The following is an 18,087-nucleotide window of genomic DNA, read 5'->3' on the forward strand; positions in this document are numbered from 1 at the left end:
AAGTCTATTCAACGGCTAACAATAGAGAAAAGGAACTTTTGAAAGATGCTTCAAGAAGTGATGAGGACTATGAGATAGACGCAAACGAATAATATTAACTCAGGCCTAAAGTATATTCTATGGGATTGGTGCGCTAAATATGTGAAATCTGGTGAAAGAATCAAACTACTCAAGATAGTGTAAGGTAGAATCCTCGTCGTCATTTGTGATTTGTAATATCATTCATAATAAGTAAATACGGAAATATACCTGGAGGAGCAGAGGAGGTGTAAGAGATCAACCAAGGGATTGAAGTATGCTAAAGTGGCTCTCGAGAATTGAGTATTATAACTCAATTCTAGAACATAAGTGATAATTTGAGTATTAGGCCCAATTCATTTCTTACGCTGCAGCGATCGTCTTCAGCAGCTAAGCCTGAATCCAAAAAAATGCTCCTTACCGATCAATGTTCAAAGGTCACCTTAGCTTAATGAAATTTCTGGGGAAAGTCTACGATCTAAGGGAATGATGTACTTATTGACTGAGTTAAATGGCCAACTAACAGACGTGATCCAGGTTAACCCCAGAAATGCAACGAAACTCAAAATTTTGTATAGTGGGAAAGGGAAGTTCATACTGGGATTGCGGTTCTCTGAGACAATATTTTCAATTTCTAATCAATATGTACCGCGGAAGGTCAATTAGATTTGAATGCGCTGCGAAGTATAGTACGCTTGCGCATGGAATAATTATGATAACTATGGTATTATTAATAGTATTATTTTTTCGATTGACTAATCTTCACTACTGAAATGACAAACGATTAGTATTGTTTTCCTTTCACAAATAATCTCGATCACACGCAACAACAAGCAACGCTCAATACGCTATTTGAAAGGATACATCACAACCTCCACTCAGAAAAAATACACTCAATGAATCAAGTTTACTCTCCAACAAGTTCAATCTCAATGAATACAGTATGAACGTTGAACACTCTTATTCGGCATCTAAATGTTTTCGCCACTGCTGGCATGATAATAGACTTACAAGGATAAACGAGAGCTAGGGGGGAGGAACGTGAGCTTTATCCCACAGTGATAAGGAGTCGACACTAATAGCAAGAGTTCTTACTCGTAGTCGTCTTATCGTGAGAAACGAGGGATGAAGCGATGTAGTATTCTGCAGTTACTATCTCTGAGAAAGGTCCATCAGCCTATTTCTTCTCTCTCACCAAATTGACCACTCTACGGCTGGGATTCAATACTCGTATGTATATGCTGTTTCTAACAAGCCTTTCCTCGCAAAGGGACAGCTGAATCTGACAGTGACTCCTTTAAGATTCAGAGTAGAAGAGAAATCGGAAGAGCGGGAATTGTAGTTTTTCATGATTTCGGAATGCACCGATGTTTTCTCGTGAGCTCCTTCAGCCATTAGTTCCATGTGATCGAAGAAATCATCCTAAACGTTCGGGATTTAAAACATAATGCTGCGGTAACAGAATCGGAAAGTGCAGTGTTTCTTCAGTAGACCGAAGCAAGACATTTTATCTGAGTGTCGTGTTACAGCTTCCCCGCAAGGTTGTGGCGACAAAATCTCCCCAATGGCTAAAGCGGCTGCGTCGGGGGTATAAACCTGTTGGTCTATGGAATTGTCGTGAGTAAACCTTTATTATGCAATTGACGAATATAACAAAAAAGAATTCCCGAGACTGTATCATTCCACCGGAGGACCATGGAAAATTGCTCACCGTATTAGTTGAGGTGCCCCGCACCGACTTCATCCTCCAATATCCTCAAGTTAAGATAATACTCGCAATCAGTGCCATCACCAAAGAAAGGAAATCAGCCCCTCACAGTAATAATCAGAGGAAGAATCGAGGATACCGCTGGGAGAAGTTCGTAAAAGGCAGAAAAATTGAGCTTAAGAAGTACTTAGAAGTTGATGTGTTGAAGAAGTTGATTTGGAATGTTGAAGGAAGTGATAGAGGGGAGGACGATGGGTAAGCGGAGTAGATGAAGCAATAGGCTTATCAGACAGTATGAGGGTGGGCAGAAGTTACAAAGAAATGTCATGCTCAACGTCCCTACCACCAACTGCAAACTCCTAGGGAAAGCTTCTTTGCCAACCTAACCCAATTCTTCTTCTGATGTCCCGATTACTTTGACAATTTCAGTCCAAAGGACCTCCGAGATAGGCAATCAGTTCCGCCTGATTTAGTTTATGAACTCCTTTTTTGATTTTTTTATTCAACCTTTCTCTTTTTCGAAAACCATAACCTTTGTTTTGTTTATATTTATTCTCATCCCATATCTATCGCCCTGACTTTCCAATGCGTTCGAAATTGTTCGCAACCCTTTGGCTGGCTGGATAAATAAATCAAGATCTTCCGCAAAACGAACCGACTTTATGTATTCCCTGTAAACTTCCATTCAAAATCCATTAAACTAAATAGCAGCGAAATTCTTTTTTTACTCATCGATTTCATTGCAGGAATGGAGGGAAAAATGTGGCGGAATGCCTGGATATTGAGTCTCCTAACCATACTCTTACAAGGAGAAGCCACGAGTGCAGCCAACATCCTTGGGCTGTTCCCATACGCCAGTAGGAGCCACAAAAATGTTTACGGAAGCATTACCAATGCATTGGTTCAAAAAGGACACCATTTCACGGTGGTCACTTCCCAACCCCTCCAATCACCTCCACTCAACTACCACCAGATCGACGTCAGCGATATAGTGTCGCACGCTTTCAGCGTATTAAATACCACGAAGAAAGTGGGGCTCTATGACATGTTTTTCGAAATTCGTGGGTTAATAGATATGGTTTGTCGAGTAATGATGCAAAAGGAACAAGTGAAAGCTTTAGTTAAACCCGGAGTTGGAGTTAAATACGACCTTATTTTAATGAGCAGTTTCTTCTCGGAGTGCCTCTATCCCTTCGCCAGAATATACAACGCACCCATAGTTCTAGTATCACCTTCTGGATCATTGCCTCCCATAAACAGCGCGGTTGGTAACGTTATGCTGCCATCTTACTTCGCCGACACCATGACGGGTTACGGCGACCGAATGAATTTCAAGGAGAGAGTCATCAACACGTTGTTCTACCTTGTATCTTTGATCTTCTATAAATATTACACGGAATCACTGATGGAGTACAACATGCGTCGGGAGTTCGGAGAAGATACCCCGTCCATCTCTGAACTGGAGGAGTACGTCAGTCTTGCTGTTCTTAACAATCACCTTTCCATCAACCAAGCGCGGCCATTAGTTCCGTGCCTCATCGAAGCCGGCGGGTTGCACATCAAGCCGCCGAAGGAGCTACCCAAGGTGAGAATAACTTTGTGAACAGATCGTCAAGCGGCTTTTGAAACACTCTCGATTACCTTTGCTTTCAATGAAAATATGCAAACTTTGATGCTAATGCAAATTTATTTTCACCGGGTCTTGCGGAATATCATTATGCATCAATCTAATTCGCAGAAAATGAATGAAACTATCAAGGTCTTAATACTACCTTGATCAAAAAGTTCCCGGAATAACCACCGTGTGGCGCTCCCATCGTTCCGATTTGAGTTCTGTTTTTTTTGTTAAATTGGTGCATCTGTTGTTGATATTCCCTTTAAATCTTAGTGTCATAACTTGACATTTGCAAAAGTTACGTAGCCAAGAGTACATCTATCTCTGTGTGTGTTGGCGATTTTTTACAATTGCAGAAATGGATTTAAATTTGCAACAACGAACTTGTATTAAATTTTGCGTAAAAAACGGATTTAGTGGCGCACGGACGTTGGAAATGTCGGAAAAGTGTTTCGGCAACGATTCTCTAAAAAAAACGGTCGTTTACCAGTGGCACGAGCGGTTCAGAAGTGGTCGTGAGTCAATCGAAGATGATGAACGCAGTGGCAGACCATCGACATCGAAAGTCGGTGAAAAAATTGATAAAGTAAAAGAAATGTTGGTCAATAACCGCAAATTAACCATCAGAGAAATAGCGGAGGACTTGAACATTGCCTATGGATCCGCCCAAGACATTGTGGTTAATGATTTGGGTTTCCGTCGTGTAGCAGCAAAGTTGGTGCCAAAAGACCTCAATTTCATGCAAAAAAGAGACCGTGTTGACGTCGCAAAAGACATGATTTGCGAGGCTGAATCCGATCCCACATTCATCAAAAGGATCATTACTGGAGACGAGACGTGGGTTTATGAGTACGACACGCAATCCAGACATCAGGCAAGTGAATGGCGTTCACCAAATGAGCCGAGACCAAAAAAACCACGTCGTTTTCAGTCAAAAAAGAAGGCAATGCTGACGGTTTTCATGGATTACAACGGCGTAGTGCATCATGAATTTTTGCCAGAAGGCCAGACAGTAAACAAAGAGTATTATTTGGGCGTTATGAGACGTTTGCGTGAAGCAATTCGCCGAAAGAGACCAGAAATGTGGGCAGAAAACTCGTGGATTTTGCACCATCATAACGCACCGTCGCACAGTGCTATCATTATTCGTAATTTTTTGACGAAAAATGCAACAAATACCATCCAACAGCCACCGAATTCACCTGATTTGGCTCCCTGTGACCTCTTTCTGTTCAATCGAGTTAAAAAACCATTACGGGGAACGCGTTTTAGCAGCCGAGAGGAAGTAATGGAAAAATCGCAGGAAGCACTGATGGACATACCGAAAACCGAATATAAAAAATGTTTCGAGGATTGGATCAAGCGCTGGCATAAGTGTGTTGCAGCCGATGGGGATTACTTTGAAGGGGACAATATAGATTTAGATGAATAAACTTGTATTTTTAATTTTCTGAATAAATTCCGGGAAATTTTTGATCAAGGTAGTATTTCACGAAAATAGTGACTCTATTATATGATTACCATTACATGTTTTGCCAATTAATTACCATAATTAATTGCCATAATTAATTTGGTATCATCGTGATACGGCCACTATTATGGTCACTTGTATTATACCATTCGAAGCAGTTTTTCGATGGACACAAACTGCCCATTTCTATGCTTCTCCCAACAAAACACAATCTGATATCTGACTATACAATAAACCCCTCTTCAATTCCGCATACTTCCTTCCTCCCTTCATTCCGTCCAACATTAATATCGTATCCCTACCCCTTCCTCAATTGCCTAACGTCCTGCCCTCAATCACAGTCTTCAACATCCCATCGCCAGTCAAAACACACTGCGTTCATCTTTCTGCCACTGCCTCATTTTGATTTTTCCAAACAACCCTCCCTTTCCGGCGATACTAGTACACGTATTTTTTCGTTTGTTTTCCTTTCTGTTCATTTAACCCTTTCCATCCGTCTTCACGCTCAAATTTCAAAAGCTCCCGATCTAACTTATTTATAATCGACCACGTTTCCCCACCATATAAAATCACGCTCCATTTCAAAGTTTTGACGAGACTTTTCTTAAAATCTTCCCTTAAAACTCCCTGTCATCTTTTCCCTCCTTATTTAGAAAGCCTCTTGTCTAAAGCAATATGTCTCCTAATGCCCCGATACTACTTTGATAATTTTGGCTCAGAACAAATACGAGATAGGTAAATTTACCAATTTAATAAGAAGCTATTTTGGCATGTTCCATTGGTGAGTACACAAAAAGCTACTTGAAAATTTGTTCATCAACTGAAGTGTGCTCACCGTCCAAATATAATAAAAATAATTATATAAACATGATAGTGAAATAAAATTTAAACTTATACCTCCCGAAAAGAAATGATGGTGTTCTGATAGGAAATTGAGTGTGTTCACTTTAAGATGCGTTGAATTTTGTGTCCCTCATTGCAGGATCTCAAGGCCTTCTTGGACGGGGCCAACAAGGACGGAGTCATTTACTTCAGCCTGGGTTCCATCCTGAGGAGCTCCCGTCTCCCGAAGGAGACTAGGGATCAGCTGATCGACGCCTTCTCCCGGGTGAAACAAAGAGTTCTGTGGAAATGGGAAGGGGAGAATCCCATTCCAGGGCAATCGATAAACGTGCGGCTCGAGAAGTGGGTCCCTCAGCAGGACGTCCTCGGTAAGTCCATTCACGTCTTCACAAGAACCCGCGCTTGGCAGGGGTTGCTAGGAACAGCTTGTGCATGTAGAGTATAACTCTTTGTCATGTGGACGTGAACTGCTCGAGGAGGAAAAAACATTCTCGAGTCGATCTCTTTTACTATGTACTCTAACTATTTCTTTATGCTATAATGTTAAATGGGAATCGCTGCGTCGTGCGTTGATAAAAGATTATTAACAACGTCTATATGGAGTGTAGTCTTGTAAGGCGCGGGATTTATGTGACTGAGTCAAGATAGTAGACGTAGATTGGAGGTTTTTGGAGTGTGGAAAAGGAGATAGAAAGTAAAATGGACGAACAGGAAAACTTACTAAGAGGCACAAAGAGGCATTGTGAGGAAGGACACAGGATTGTTTTGGGAAATACAAATTAAGCTAGAAAATTGGATCCAGAGCATTTCTATTAGCGATAATATATTTAAGACTGTAATAGAGGGGAAAATGCAGGCAGTTGCATAGGCAGTTGGACGGAATGAAGGGAGGAAGGAAGTATGCAAAATTGTAAAAGCGTATATTTCAGAGTGTGGGTTGTCAGATTATGTCAATGTATGTGAGGTATAGAAATCTAGCTTAAATGGTGGACTACCGTAAATCATTGTCAGCTATCCAATTCCAAAACGCTGGATCCTTCCAGTCCTCACAGCATATACTACCTATGTGACTACCTATGAAAGGAGCATGCTCTGACGGTGACAGCCAATTATTTTATTTTACACCAAACTAATTACAACCTCTTGAACTCCTTCTTATTTTTAAAGACTGCTCGTTTATTTTTCTCTCTAATAAGTGTATTGATTTACATTATTAGTCGCACATTATGATAATTATTTCACATCATTATGGGATAGAAAAGTCTGGCGATGCCGCTCTAAACACAGACTAAAATGCATATCCTTACAATATAGATTGACCACGTCAGCAGCTTGGCACCACGTTCAAGAAGTTATGGTTGCAATCAATATTGAATGTTAATAATGCACGCACCTAATCAATTTTATTATTACTAATATGAAGATTAAGGAATACAGTTTCACCATTTTTCTTTCTGCAAAGTGAGTATTATGCAGTTGGGAGCCCCTTGATTCGCGAAGAGAGCAAGCGAGACTTGGATACAGCTCACGTAAGTTCCTTGCGAAACCTTGGGAGATACCATGGCCACGAATCATACCGGCAGATTCGACCACTGAGATAAAAACGCAGACATAGTGACAGACAGATTCAAGCACTTGTTCTTCCATCCCACGATACGTAATCTACAAAATCGAACTCATTTTATTCACTTAAGAGACCAAATTTTAACGATTTGGTTATATGCACCAACTATTTTATGAACTACATAGACATAGATATGGGTACGTGTACAAGTGTTTATGTGCATGAGAAAATATATAATAAAATGCATGCATGAACTAATATTTGTGCGTGCATGACCAGTGCTCTGGAACCCCTCCAATACGCCCTTGCGGATACTGTTTAGGAGTAAGTTCTTGGAGGTGTGAGGACCCTTTGGGAACCCCCATAAATTATTTGAGTTGGGGAACAAGTTTCGGTTCTTTAACCTTCCTCAATTGTATTTATCCGTCGGATATGTCTCCCCATTCCCTCATCTTATCTAATTATCGAAGCTATCATTAATATACTTGTCTCCATCATAATTAATTAGGTAAATAATAGAGGTGATTTTTCACTGCTTTCCTCGACGTGATATCGTCACTCAATCACCATTGGAATCAGACGCCTTTACAGCCGCCTCATTGAGGAACAGACGCTGTGAAAACTACTTTTCGTCTGGCTCCTGCCATGCAGCATGGGTAGTGAATGAAAATCAATGCAAACGAAGCTAAGATTACGGTTTGTAAGAAGTAAACAGGCTAAGTTAAACATTAAAATAGGAGGGCAAAAGTCAGACCTGGCGGAGCAGTCCACATATCTTAGAAGTGTTTCGAAACAAAGTGAACAAAGTCATAGGCAAAGCAACTTTCACAGAGAAGAAGAAATGATACACAGGGACTTTCGAGTAAGTTCGTATCATAAGATAAGGCTTGCCAAAAGTTTAATATGAAGCAAGGTTTTATGCGACGCGGAAAGATAGTCATTTAAGCAGGATGATAGGGATGGATTGTAGGCTTTTGAGATGTGGGTGTGGAGAGGATTGAGGAGTTAAATGGATAGAAATGAAAGCAAATGAAGCAGTACTACGCCTGGCAAGATGCGAGAAGAGAGAGAGAGTTGCTGGGAAAAATCAAAAGGAGGCAGGAAAGATCCATGGAGAACGTTTTGATTTGAAATGCGATGATGAATTAGTAATGGTATCAGATATGAAACCAACATTTTGAAATTCTTTTATCAGATAAATAATTGCTTCAATACCTTGCATTGGAAGTTTCAATAATGAGAATTTTCACAAGACGTTACTTGGTGATCAAGGATAATCAAAATTATTGATTCATGACAAATTACTGAAATATGTCATTAACCCGAACATCCTCCGTCAACAAATATCGCGAATGATGTGTGTCAGTATTGCTGTGTATGAGTTATGGCAGCGTTGATTTTATCTGTAGAGCTACGGGCGAATATGTTGTTCTACATAACTAACTGTCTTTAAATTAATTGGGGGAGAGATAAAATGCATAATAAAGTGGTCCACGTGACGGAGATGCCTTTGAAGCCTTAAATACCGCCTTTCCCTGGTAAGAGTGAGACTGTTTTCGTGGAAGAATATTTGAGCTTTGGCGGTGAAGAAACGACTATCAAAAAAATTACGCTTATTTTTAATGCAATATCGAACTCGTTTCTTTTTAAATTTCGAAATTATTGTTCGTTTCCTGTTCTATAAACTTGTAGCGTATTTTAAGTGAAATATATCTAGATGCTCTGTCATTAAATATCGATCTTAATGTATTTCTGTCATTTTTGAATGATTGAATTCCTATCATTGTTGAATTTCAACCCTCATTTGTATGTACAATGAACACGCAGAGCGATGTTCACATGAAAATACTTTTTTTTATTTATCTTTCAGATCAAAGTAGTATTAATATTACAGACAGGCTAATTTGCAGTGCACAGATGTATTGCTATCCATGTTAACTACTTTTCTGATTAGTGGAACAATATTATTTTCCATAGTCACGTATATGTCTCTATGTTACATACTCGTGGGCATTATCATTACACTGAGTTCTGATGTGTGCCGAAAGAAGATTCGATTTGCTGGAGCGTTGTTTACACGCTTGTAACAATCTAAGAAGAATCGTCTTAAAATAATCACAGAAAAAAATCGTAGTCTCATATTCAAAATGTTTAGAATTTTTAACTATTTATTACCCTGGAACGTTACAAATTCATGTCTCAATTGCATCCTTTGCAGCGCACCCGAACGTTAAAATGTTCATCTCCCACGGAGGACTCCTGAGTTTCCAGGAGGCGGCCAGCAGGGGCGTGCCGATTATAGGAATCCCTCATTACGGAGACCAGGAGATGAACATGAAGAGGATCCGTCATCTAGGAGTGGGAGTTCAATTTGACGCGGAAAATTTAACAGCAAGCAACATTCTCAACGCCGTCAAAGTAGTCTTGGATGACCCCACGTAAGAGCACGGGAGATTGACTAATCATAGCAGATCGAATGAAAGTAAATGAAAAAAAATCTATTCTATGTGTTGTTTCTAATATTAATGCTTTACTAGTTCATTGAAAGATACTTTACCGACGAAAAAGTCTTAACTATAGAAACTATAAAAGGGATTGGTGAATACAGTGAGGTAAAAACTAAGTTTTCGCTTTTTAAGGTTTCAAATAAGAAACCTAAAAAAAACTTACTTCTTTAAAGAAGGGGACTATAATGGCCTATAATGCGTGCTACAGAGTTACTTGCAAATTTTAAGAAAGATAGTAATAATCGAAATAATGTGGATACGTGGAATCAATTCCTTGAGATCACGCGCTCAACAGTCAGCAAGTTCATTCACAGTGAATTCATATAAGAAAACACGGAACTTGAGATGGTACAACGCGGATGTTAGAAAAGCATTGCGACTTCAAAGGCTATGTCACGCCAAGATGAAAAATATTAGGGATGATATCTCAATGAGACAAAAGGGATGAGGTCACTAATTATCACAAAATACCTAGGGCGAATGTCAAGAATGAATTTCGGAAAGCGTTTTGCAAATTCAAAAGTAAAAGATTAGCGGAAATTTTGAAAGAGAATCCGAAAGCATTTTAGACGTACATCTATCATGTATCTTTCTCAGAGATGTTGAAAATGTATTATTACCCCCATCGTACCACGGTGGGCGAGAATATATCAATAAAATTAGAGAGATTAAGTGCACAACAGGTAGATTCAAGATATAACTTTTTTCCGCAATCGATAAGGGATCAGGGTACTATTGTCCGACCGCGGTAGAGGTGAAAATATTCTGTTAAAAAACTAGCCTGGTGTGGATTCACCTCCGGTCACAACCCTAGCGGTGGCTTTCAGGATAATAAAAATACTTTTAAAATACTATACCCGCGAGAAGAAACTGTAGTCTTTCCTGCGGCGGCTTTTCACTTCATTCGAAGTTGGATCTCAACAAGTCCATTCACGGCTCACATTATTGAGCGAAATAGGCAATCTACCGGTTAAGGTAGGTTTTGCATTGACACAATTACCAAATAAATATATTTTACTCCAAAAAAAAACAATCCAGCAACCTACTCTTCATTAAGTCCTTCATCTCTGTGAACTTCCTTCCTCTCTTCAACCCGTCCAACATACAGGTACCTATCCTGATCCTGCCCTTTCCTCGTTTGCCTAACAGCACCCCCTCTCTTACAGTCTTTAACAGCGCACTGCCGATCAGTACGCACTTCATCCATTTCCCTGCCTCCTTAGGATTTCTCTCAACAAACCCCTCTCCTCGCCCACCATACCAAGTACTTCCTCGTTTGTTTTCTTCCCTGCCCATTTCACCTTCTCCATCCGTCTCCACACCCACATTTCAAAAGCCTCCAGTCTACGTCTATCCTCCTGCTTCAATGACCACGTTTCCGCGCCGTACATAGCTACGCTCCATATCAAAGTTTTTACGAGTCTTTTCTTAATATCCTTACTCAACGTCCCTGTCATCAACTCCCTCCTCCTTGTGAAAGCCTCTTTCCCTAGTGCAATTCTTCTCCTTACGTCCCTACTACGTTGACCGTGTTGGTCCAAAACATTTCCGAGATACGTAAACTGTTCTACCTGCTCTAGTTTTTGCCCTCCTATTTTAATGTTAAGCTTGGCTTTTCTCCGTCTGGAAAATCGCATTACCATTGATTTATTAACATTGATTCTCATCCCATATCTGTCGCACTGATTTCCAATTCACTCAGCAATGCTTGCAATCCCATGGCAGACTGACAAACTAAAGCTTGGTCATCAGCAAACCTAAATGATTTTACTAATTCCCCGCCCACTTTCATTCCTACCTCCAGTTCTTCCCATGCCTATTTAATCATTTCCTCTGCATATAGGTTGAACAGCAACGGTGATAATGTGCAACCCTGCCTTACACCTCTTCCTAACACTGCCCATCCGGACTCCCCGTTCCCCATTCGCGCTTGAGTAGTCTAAGACATGTACAGGTTGTGGATTAGCCTCCTTTCCCTCCAATCTATTCCTATTTTCTGCAATATACTCAAGAGTTTTTATCAATTCACTCCATCAAACGCCTTTTCGAAACCTGCGAAACATGCAAATACGTGGGAAAAGATTTGGTATTTTCCCGGCGTATCATCTGCGTGAATTCCTTTAGGGTCCTCCACCGGGTTATATCTGATTGTGTTCTATATTCCTCTCTATTAATAATCTCATTACTGCAATGCATCACGCGTACCTCTCCCCTTCCTAAACCCAAACTGATCATCCCCTAAGTAATCATTTGCCTTGCTCTTCATTCTTTTGTTTACGATCCTGAGTACAAATTTAGCTGCGTTGGATATCAAACTTATTGTCCTATAGTCCTCACATGACGTGGCCTTTACTTTTTTCGGAATAGGAACTAACATTGATCTCACAAAGTCTTCCGGCCCCATTCCTTTCTCATTGATGCAAGGAATAGTGGAACATATATCCATGTAGAGTCTTCCTCCCACGTTTTCCTAAACATTTCAGTAGTTCCGCAGAAATGTTATCCACCCCTACGGCCTTATTTAGTTTCATCTCCCTTAATGCCCTTTCTATCTCATCGTCAAGTATGCCTGGACCTAAGCTATCTTCCTAAACGTCATGTTCTCTTTCTATGTCTAACTTTGTTGGTCTAAGTTCTTTACTATACAGTTCTTCTATATATTCCTTCTATCTCTCTTAGATCTTTCCTGTGTCAACTATTATCTTATCCGACTTATCTCTAACTGTTAGCACAGATCTTCTCTTCTTACTTCCGAATAGTGATTTAACCTTACTGTATAGCGCACCAAATTCACCCTACTCCAAATTTGCCATATCTCCTCACTGCGTCTTCCACCATGCTTTTTTTGCTTTATTTGTTGCCCGCCTCAATTTATTGTTTTACTCTTTGTACTTCACTTTGCCTAACTCTGTGTTTACATTATTCCATTTTCTTCTCTCATCTATCTTTTTAATCATCTCATCCGTGATCCATGGTTTCTTTGTCCTTTTCCCATTTAAGGTTCCTATAGTTTCTTTTACGGCTTTCGAGATCCCTTTTTTATTTATTCCCATTTTTCTCTGATAGTAATCAGCTCTTTAAACTCATCCATAATTTTCTCTACAGCCTGCTGATACTCCTTCCTTGTCAATCCATTTAATGCTTCTACATTCCTTTTCCCAAATAGCCGCCCCTACGTCATATTTTTAAAACGGAGGCTACAATTCATTACAACCAAATTGTGATATTAGTCCGCATCCGCTCCCAGGAAGCTGCGCGAATTGATCACACTATTCCTAAACCTGTGCCTAACGAGAATATAATCTCACTGATACCTTTCTGAGTCACCTGGCATTTTCCATGTATACCTACACCTTATGCGGTGTCTAAACCAATTGTTGGTGATGACTAACCCCTGTCTCCTGCAGAACTCAATTGCTTTCTCCCCGCGGTCATTCCTCGTGCCTAAACCGTAGTCCCCCACCTCCTCACCATCTCCTTCTTCGCCAACCGTCGCATTCCAATCTCCCATCACTATCAAATGTTTCCCTATAGGAACACATTTGATCATGTCCTCTAACTGATCGATACCCTATCCACTTTTTTCTCCTTATGATTGCACGGGGGCATGTATACCAGAACAATGGCCAAGTTCGTCGGTTCTGCTTTTATCTCTACAAGTAATATTCTTTCCGTTGTTTGCTCTGTGTTGACTACGCTTCTTCCTGCCTCTTTCTTTAATATTATGACAACCCCTCGTTGGCTTTCATTCCCACCGCTGCATATTATTCTATAATTATCACTCCAGTAATTCCCGCTATCCTTCCATCTCACCTCGCATTGACCAAAATTATCTATATTTCCATCTCTCGCTTAATATTCTCTAATTTTCCTGTCCTCAACATTGTTAAATAAAGCACACAGAATTATGTACATAACATATATAATATCTATCTATAGTGTTCACAGTAACTACAAGGGCGTTTTAAACTTATAACTTTTCCACTCCTTTCTCAATCTTATTCCCCCAAATAGTACATCTACATCCGCGTATTACACCGCAAGCCGCCGCAGGGGCGTGTGGCGGCGGAAGTTAGGTCATCACCCGTAAAAGACAATAAAACCACATGCAAAATGAATATATTTATTCTAACCTGCACCCAAAGTGGCGTATACATTCATACAAAAGCCTTTTGAACATGCACGCATGTAAATAAATATACTATCGCCTAAAAAATACGTGACCTTAGAATGTAGTAAAAATCTATCCAATAAAGTGCTAACTAGAATTTGAAAAGTAAGGAGGCGAAATTCCACTACCACATGGATATGCAACATACTGTCCTGGTCTCCGCCCCTAAGGCACCAAGGTAGGGAATGTGACACAAGACTGCAGGTAATGGGAGGGTCCCCCTCCCACTACGTGCAGCCTTGTTTGGTGAGGGGGGGCACAGAGAGAGACGAGGGATGGAAGGGGCAGCTTAAAAACAAACAAAGCAGAGTCAGCATACTGTAACAAGCACTACATTCTCTAATAGAATTCCCATGCGGTCACACGGTAAGGGTTTTAACCACTTTTTTGGGTAATGAGCCAATCTATTATTTATTTAAATAGTCGGAGTAACGTTTTTCATGTTACAATTACTCTATTGCCTTCCGCAGTTATTCCGAGAACATGAAGCGGTTGCAGGCCATAGTGACGGACCAGAAGGACGACCCACTGGAGAGGGCAATCTATTGGATAGAGTACGTTATCAGACTTAAGGGGGCGAAGCACCTCAAACCGGCCGCCTTCTACCTCCAGTGGTACCAGATCTGAATGCTTGACGTTCTCTTCGTTCTCGTCGTGATACCATCATTGATTAGCTGGGGAATCGCCTTTGCCTGTTTCAAAGCTACCAAGAAATTGTGCAACTCTAGAAGAAAGATGACTAATCCCAAGAAAAAGAATCGATAATGTCCCTCATTTTCATTTTAAGGAAACTTTCTTAGCGTTTCCAGCTTGTACATTATTTTCCATCACTCCACAATTTAAGGTCAATTTCAATAAATATTAACAATGACCTATTCCAATTTTATTTTATTTTCGCAGCTCATCGAATGGTTAACACCCTGAGGAATTTGGTGCCTCGTGATATTGTTGATTACAGTTGCATTAAGAAGTGGTGAACGGCATCACGGGACACAGTGTTCATTGGTAAAGAAATACGTTGGAATAAATAAGCTGAACTCAGCCTGTGGCGTGATACACAAGTGATAATTATCCATATTTATCGTCGCCGAAGTTATATGAAACGATTTGACCTTAGAAATTAAACCAACTGTGACTTATTCTGTTGACGAAATCGTTTTATACGAAAAGCTACGATTATAAGGTTTATATAAATGGTCGTAATATTAAGTGATGCTCAAATCAACCTGAAGTGGACGTTTTTAATACATGATTATCTAATGTGACTCCTTTACCCTTTTCGTTGATACACCTAGATGCACATAAAAGGTACTTTTGTTGTTAGGGTAAAAAAGAAACTTTACACTTCCACAATCTGATGATGATGCATAGCATCGAAACCATAGTCGTGAAATAGTGTAAAGTTTCTTGTTTACCCTCATAAAGAAGGGATTCAACATAATTAAACCTAAAACTGTTATGCACTTTTGTTGGTAGTAGTAGTTTTGAGGGGAGGCGACCGACAGCTAAGGTCATTTGCGCCATAGGGGAAGGACAGGAAAGGATGAAGGGTGGAGAGAAACCCGGCGTCGGCATTAGCCTACTCTTTACGAAAGGCGCCAAGGGGTCCGCGGCTTAACGTCCCATCCGACGGACGGCGTACTCACTCAAAGTGCCCTCCACAAAGCACCTCAAGTAGGGATCGAGATACCTCTGAAAAATATTCAACACCGCCGGGATTTGAACCCGCGCCCTCAGGGTGGGAAGCCAGTACGTTAGCCCCCGCACCATCTCGATCCCCCTTTTGTTGGTATACGAACAATATACTCATCTCATCCTTTATCAGTTTTTTATCCCACCGAATTTTCTTCGATCAGACTATGTGGAGTATTTAAAAAAATGAACTCCTTAAAACACCAGGATATTCCAAAAAGCCTATTATTCCGCAAACCATCCTATGACTCAAGGTTAATAAATAATCAGTGGAATGTCCCTTGATCGTTGCGTATTTTCATAATTGGTTAGAAAAATGGTGTTAATTTTTGGTCGAAATGAACACCGATCAACTTGATATCCGTCAAAGCGAGAGCTTTATCTATATACAGGGTCGCACCCAAAAGTGGTAGGACTGGTTTTTTTACAAGAATTTTATTAACGATATACTTACATCGACTTAATAATCTTCAAAGTATGCTCCTTGAGCTGCTACACACTTAGTATAACGTTGCTCCCATTCCCCGTACGCCCGCTGGAAATTTTCTTTGGGGATGCCGTTGATGACCCTCGTCGAAGCCTCTTGAACGGCCTTTATCGAGTCAAAACGTCGTCCGTTGAGCTGTCTTTTCATCAGGGGGAAGAAGAAGAAGTCCGGTGGTGCCAGATAGGGAGAATAGGGCGGGTGCGGCAACGTGGCAACGCCGTATTTGGCCAGGAGCTGTCTGACGACGAGCGCGCCATGGCAGAATTTTCGGCACCATCTTGGCGCACACCTTGCGCATGGCCAAATCCTGTGAAATAACGCGTTGGACGTTGGATGCAGACAGACCCAACTGGTCTGCAATTTCTTCACTGGTTAAGCGTCGGTCTGTGTTCAGCAGTGTCCTCACTCTGTCCACATTCGTGTCGGTTCTTGCCGTCGACGGCCGTCTGGAGCGATGGTCGTCTTCAACGAGCTCCCTACCCTCTTTAAACAACTTGTGCCACTCAAATACTGTGGAACGGCTTAAGGCAGTGTCCCCATAAGCCTGCTTGATCATATCGAGGGTCTCAGTTGCCGTCTTCCCGAGTTTCGCACAAAACTTCACGGAATAACGTTGCTCTAAATTGAGATTCATTTTGTTTTTCGACGCGGACAAAAAACTTGCTTCACTAAAAACGGTGTCCTCACTCAACGACAGCCTGCAGGCAACTGAGGTTGGTGTTGGTCTGTTGCTAAGAGCCCCCTCTACCTTAACCTGCCAGACAGACCCCCCTCCACCGCTCCGTTCGCGCCAGAGAAAATCAGTCCCACCATTTTTGGGTGCGACCCTGTATCTATCTACATAATACCCCGCAAGCCGCCGCAAGGGTGTGTGGCGGCGGGTGTTAGGTCACCATCCGTTAACTCGAATAAAACTTCAGCGACATCCCTAGTTATCGAGGAATTCGTAATATCAGTTAGGCTTGCTGATGATTAAGCTTTAGCTTGTCAGTCAGCCAAGGGGTTGCAAGCATCGCTGAGTGAATTGTAAATTCGGTGCGAAAGATACGGGAAGAGAATCAACATAAATGAAACGAAGGTTATGCAATTTTCCAGAAAGAAAAAGGTTAAGCTGAACATTAAAATAGGAGGGCAAAAAATAGAGTGGGTAGAACAGTTTACGTATCTCGGAAATGTTTTGGACCAACACGGTCAAAGTAGTAGGGACGTAAGGAGAAGAATTGCACTAGGGAAAGAGGCTTTCCCAAGGAGGAGGGAGTTGATGACAGGGACGTTGAGTAAGGCTATTAAGAAAAGACTCGTAAAAACTTTGATATGGAGCTTAGCTATGTACGGCGCGGAAACGTTTATTGATGGGCAGTGGGATGTTGAAGACTGTAATAGAGGGGAGAATATTAGGCAAATGAGGAAATGGCAGGAACAGGATAGGGATGTTGGATGGGATGAAGGAAGGAGGGAAGTACTCAGAGATAAAGAGGGACCTGATGTAAATTACATTGCTGGATTGTGTTTTGTTATGCGTCACAAAATATTTATTTGGTAGTTGTGCCCATCCAAAAACCTACCTTAAGTATTATGGTAGATGACCTCATGGTAGATAACCTTATAATAATAATAATTCCAACAGAGCGAGTATACTTCAGATTTTTCCTTTCTGCTGCATTTTATCTATGTGTGCAAGGATTTTATGTTATGATGACAGCAGAAGTCCCAATTCTAAGCATTATTTTCCTTCAGCCTTCCTAGTGCCTTTCTCGATAGTGTTTCCAATTTGACACCATCATACTAAATGATTACCCCACTGGTGTCAAATGACTTTGCAGCTACTGAGGAACAGAAATTGCATGGACTATCTTAAATCTGGATCCTACCCTTTGACCCATCTGCCGCGGTTGACCCCATGCTAGGCCCAATTATCATTATTCCAACCACCATAGTTCTAGGGATCATCATAGTATGTAAACCCTATCAACAGATCAAGGTTGTAGTTCATGGTAAAGAGTCATGGCAT

At 40.9% G+C, this 18,087-nt stretch overlaps 1 protein-coding gene across 1 annotated transcript; it reads left to right on the forward strand.

Moving 5' to 3' along the window:
- Positions 1–2,474: 2,474 nt before the first annotated feature.
- LOC139701104 (UDP-glycosyltransferase UGT5-like) lies at positions 2,475–14,524 on the forward strand. The gene is made up of 4 exons (XM_071599680.1): positions 2,475–3,311; positions 5,795–6,023; positions 9,438–9,657; positions 14,368–14,524. The coding sequence occupies exons 1-4, from the start codon at positions 2,475–2,477 to the stop codon at positions 14,522–14,524; spliced, it is 1,443 nt and encodes a 480-aa protein (XP_071455781.1).
- The last annotated feature ends 3,563 nt before the right edge of the window (positions 14,525–18,087 follow it).

This window comes from Hetaerina americana, unplaced genomic scaffold (assembly GCF_022747635.1).
Source record: "Hetaerina americana unplaced genomic scaffold, ioHetAmer1.1.p SCAF_11, whole genome shotgun sequence".
NCBI classification, from domain to species: Eukaryota; Metazoa; Arthropoda; class Insecta; order Odonata; family Calopterygidae; genus Hetaerina; species Hetaerina americana.

What these genes read in the sequence shown, in the direction of transcription:
- LOC139701104 (XM_071599680.1), top strand. Translation starts at nt 2,475, where the DNA reads ATGGAGGGAAAAATGTGGCGGAATGCCTGGATATTGAGTCTCCTAACC. An exon ending in CGCCGAAGGAGCTACCCAAG is followed by an intron (nt 3,312 to 5,794) that starts GTGAGAATAACT and finishes CCCTCATTGCAG; the next exon opens with GATCTCAAGGCCTTCTTGGA. An exon ending in GTAGTCTTGGATGACCCCAC is followed by an intron (nt 9,658 to 14,367) that starts GTAAGAGCACGG and finishes TGCCTTCCGCAG; the next exon opens with TTATTCCGAGAACATGAAGC.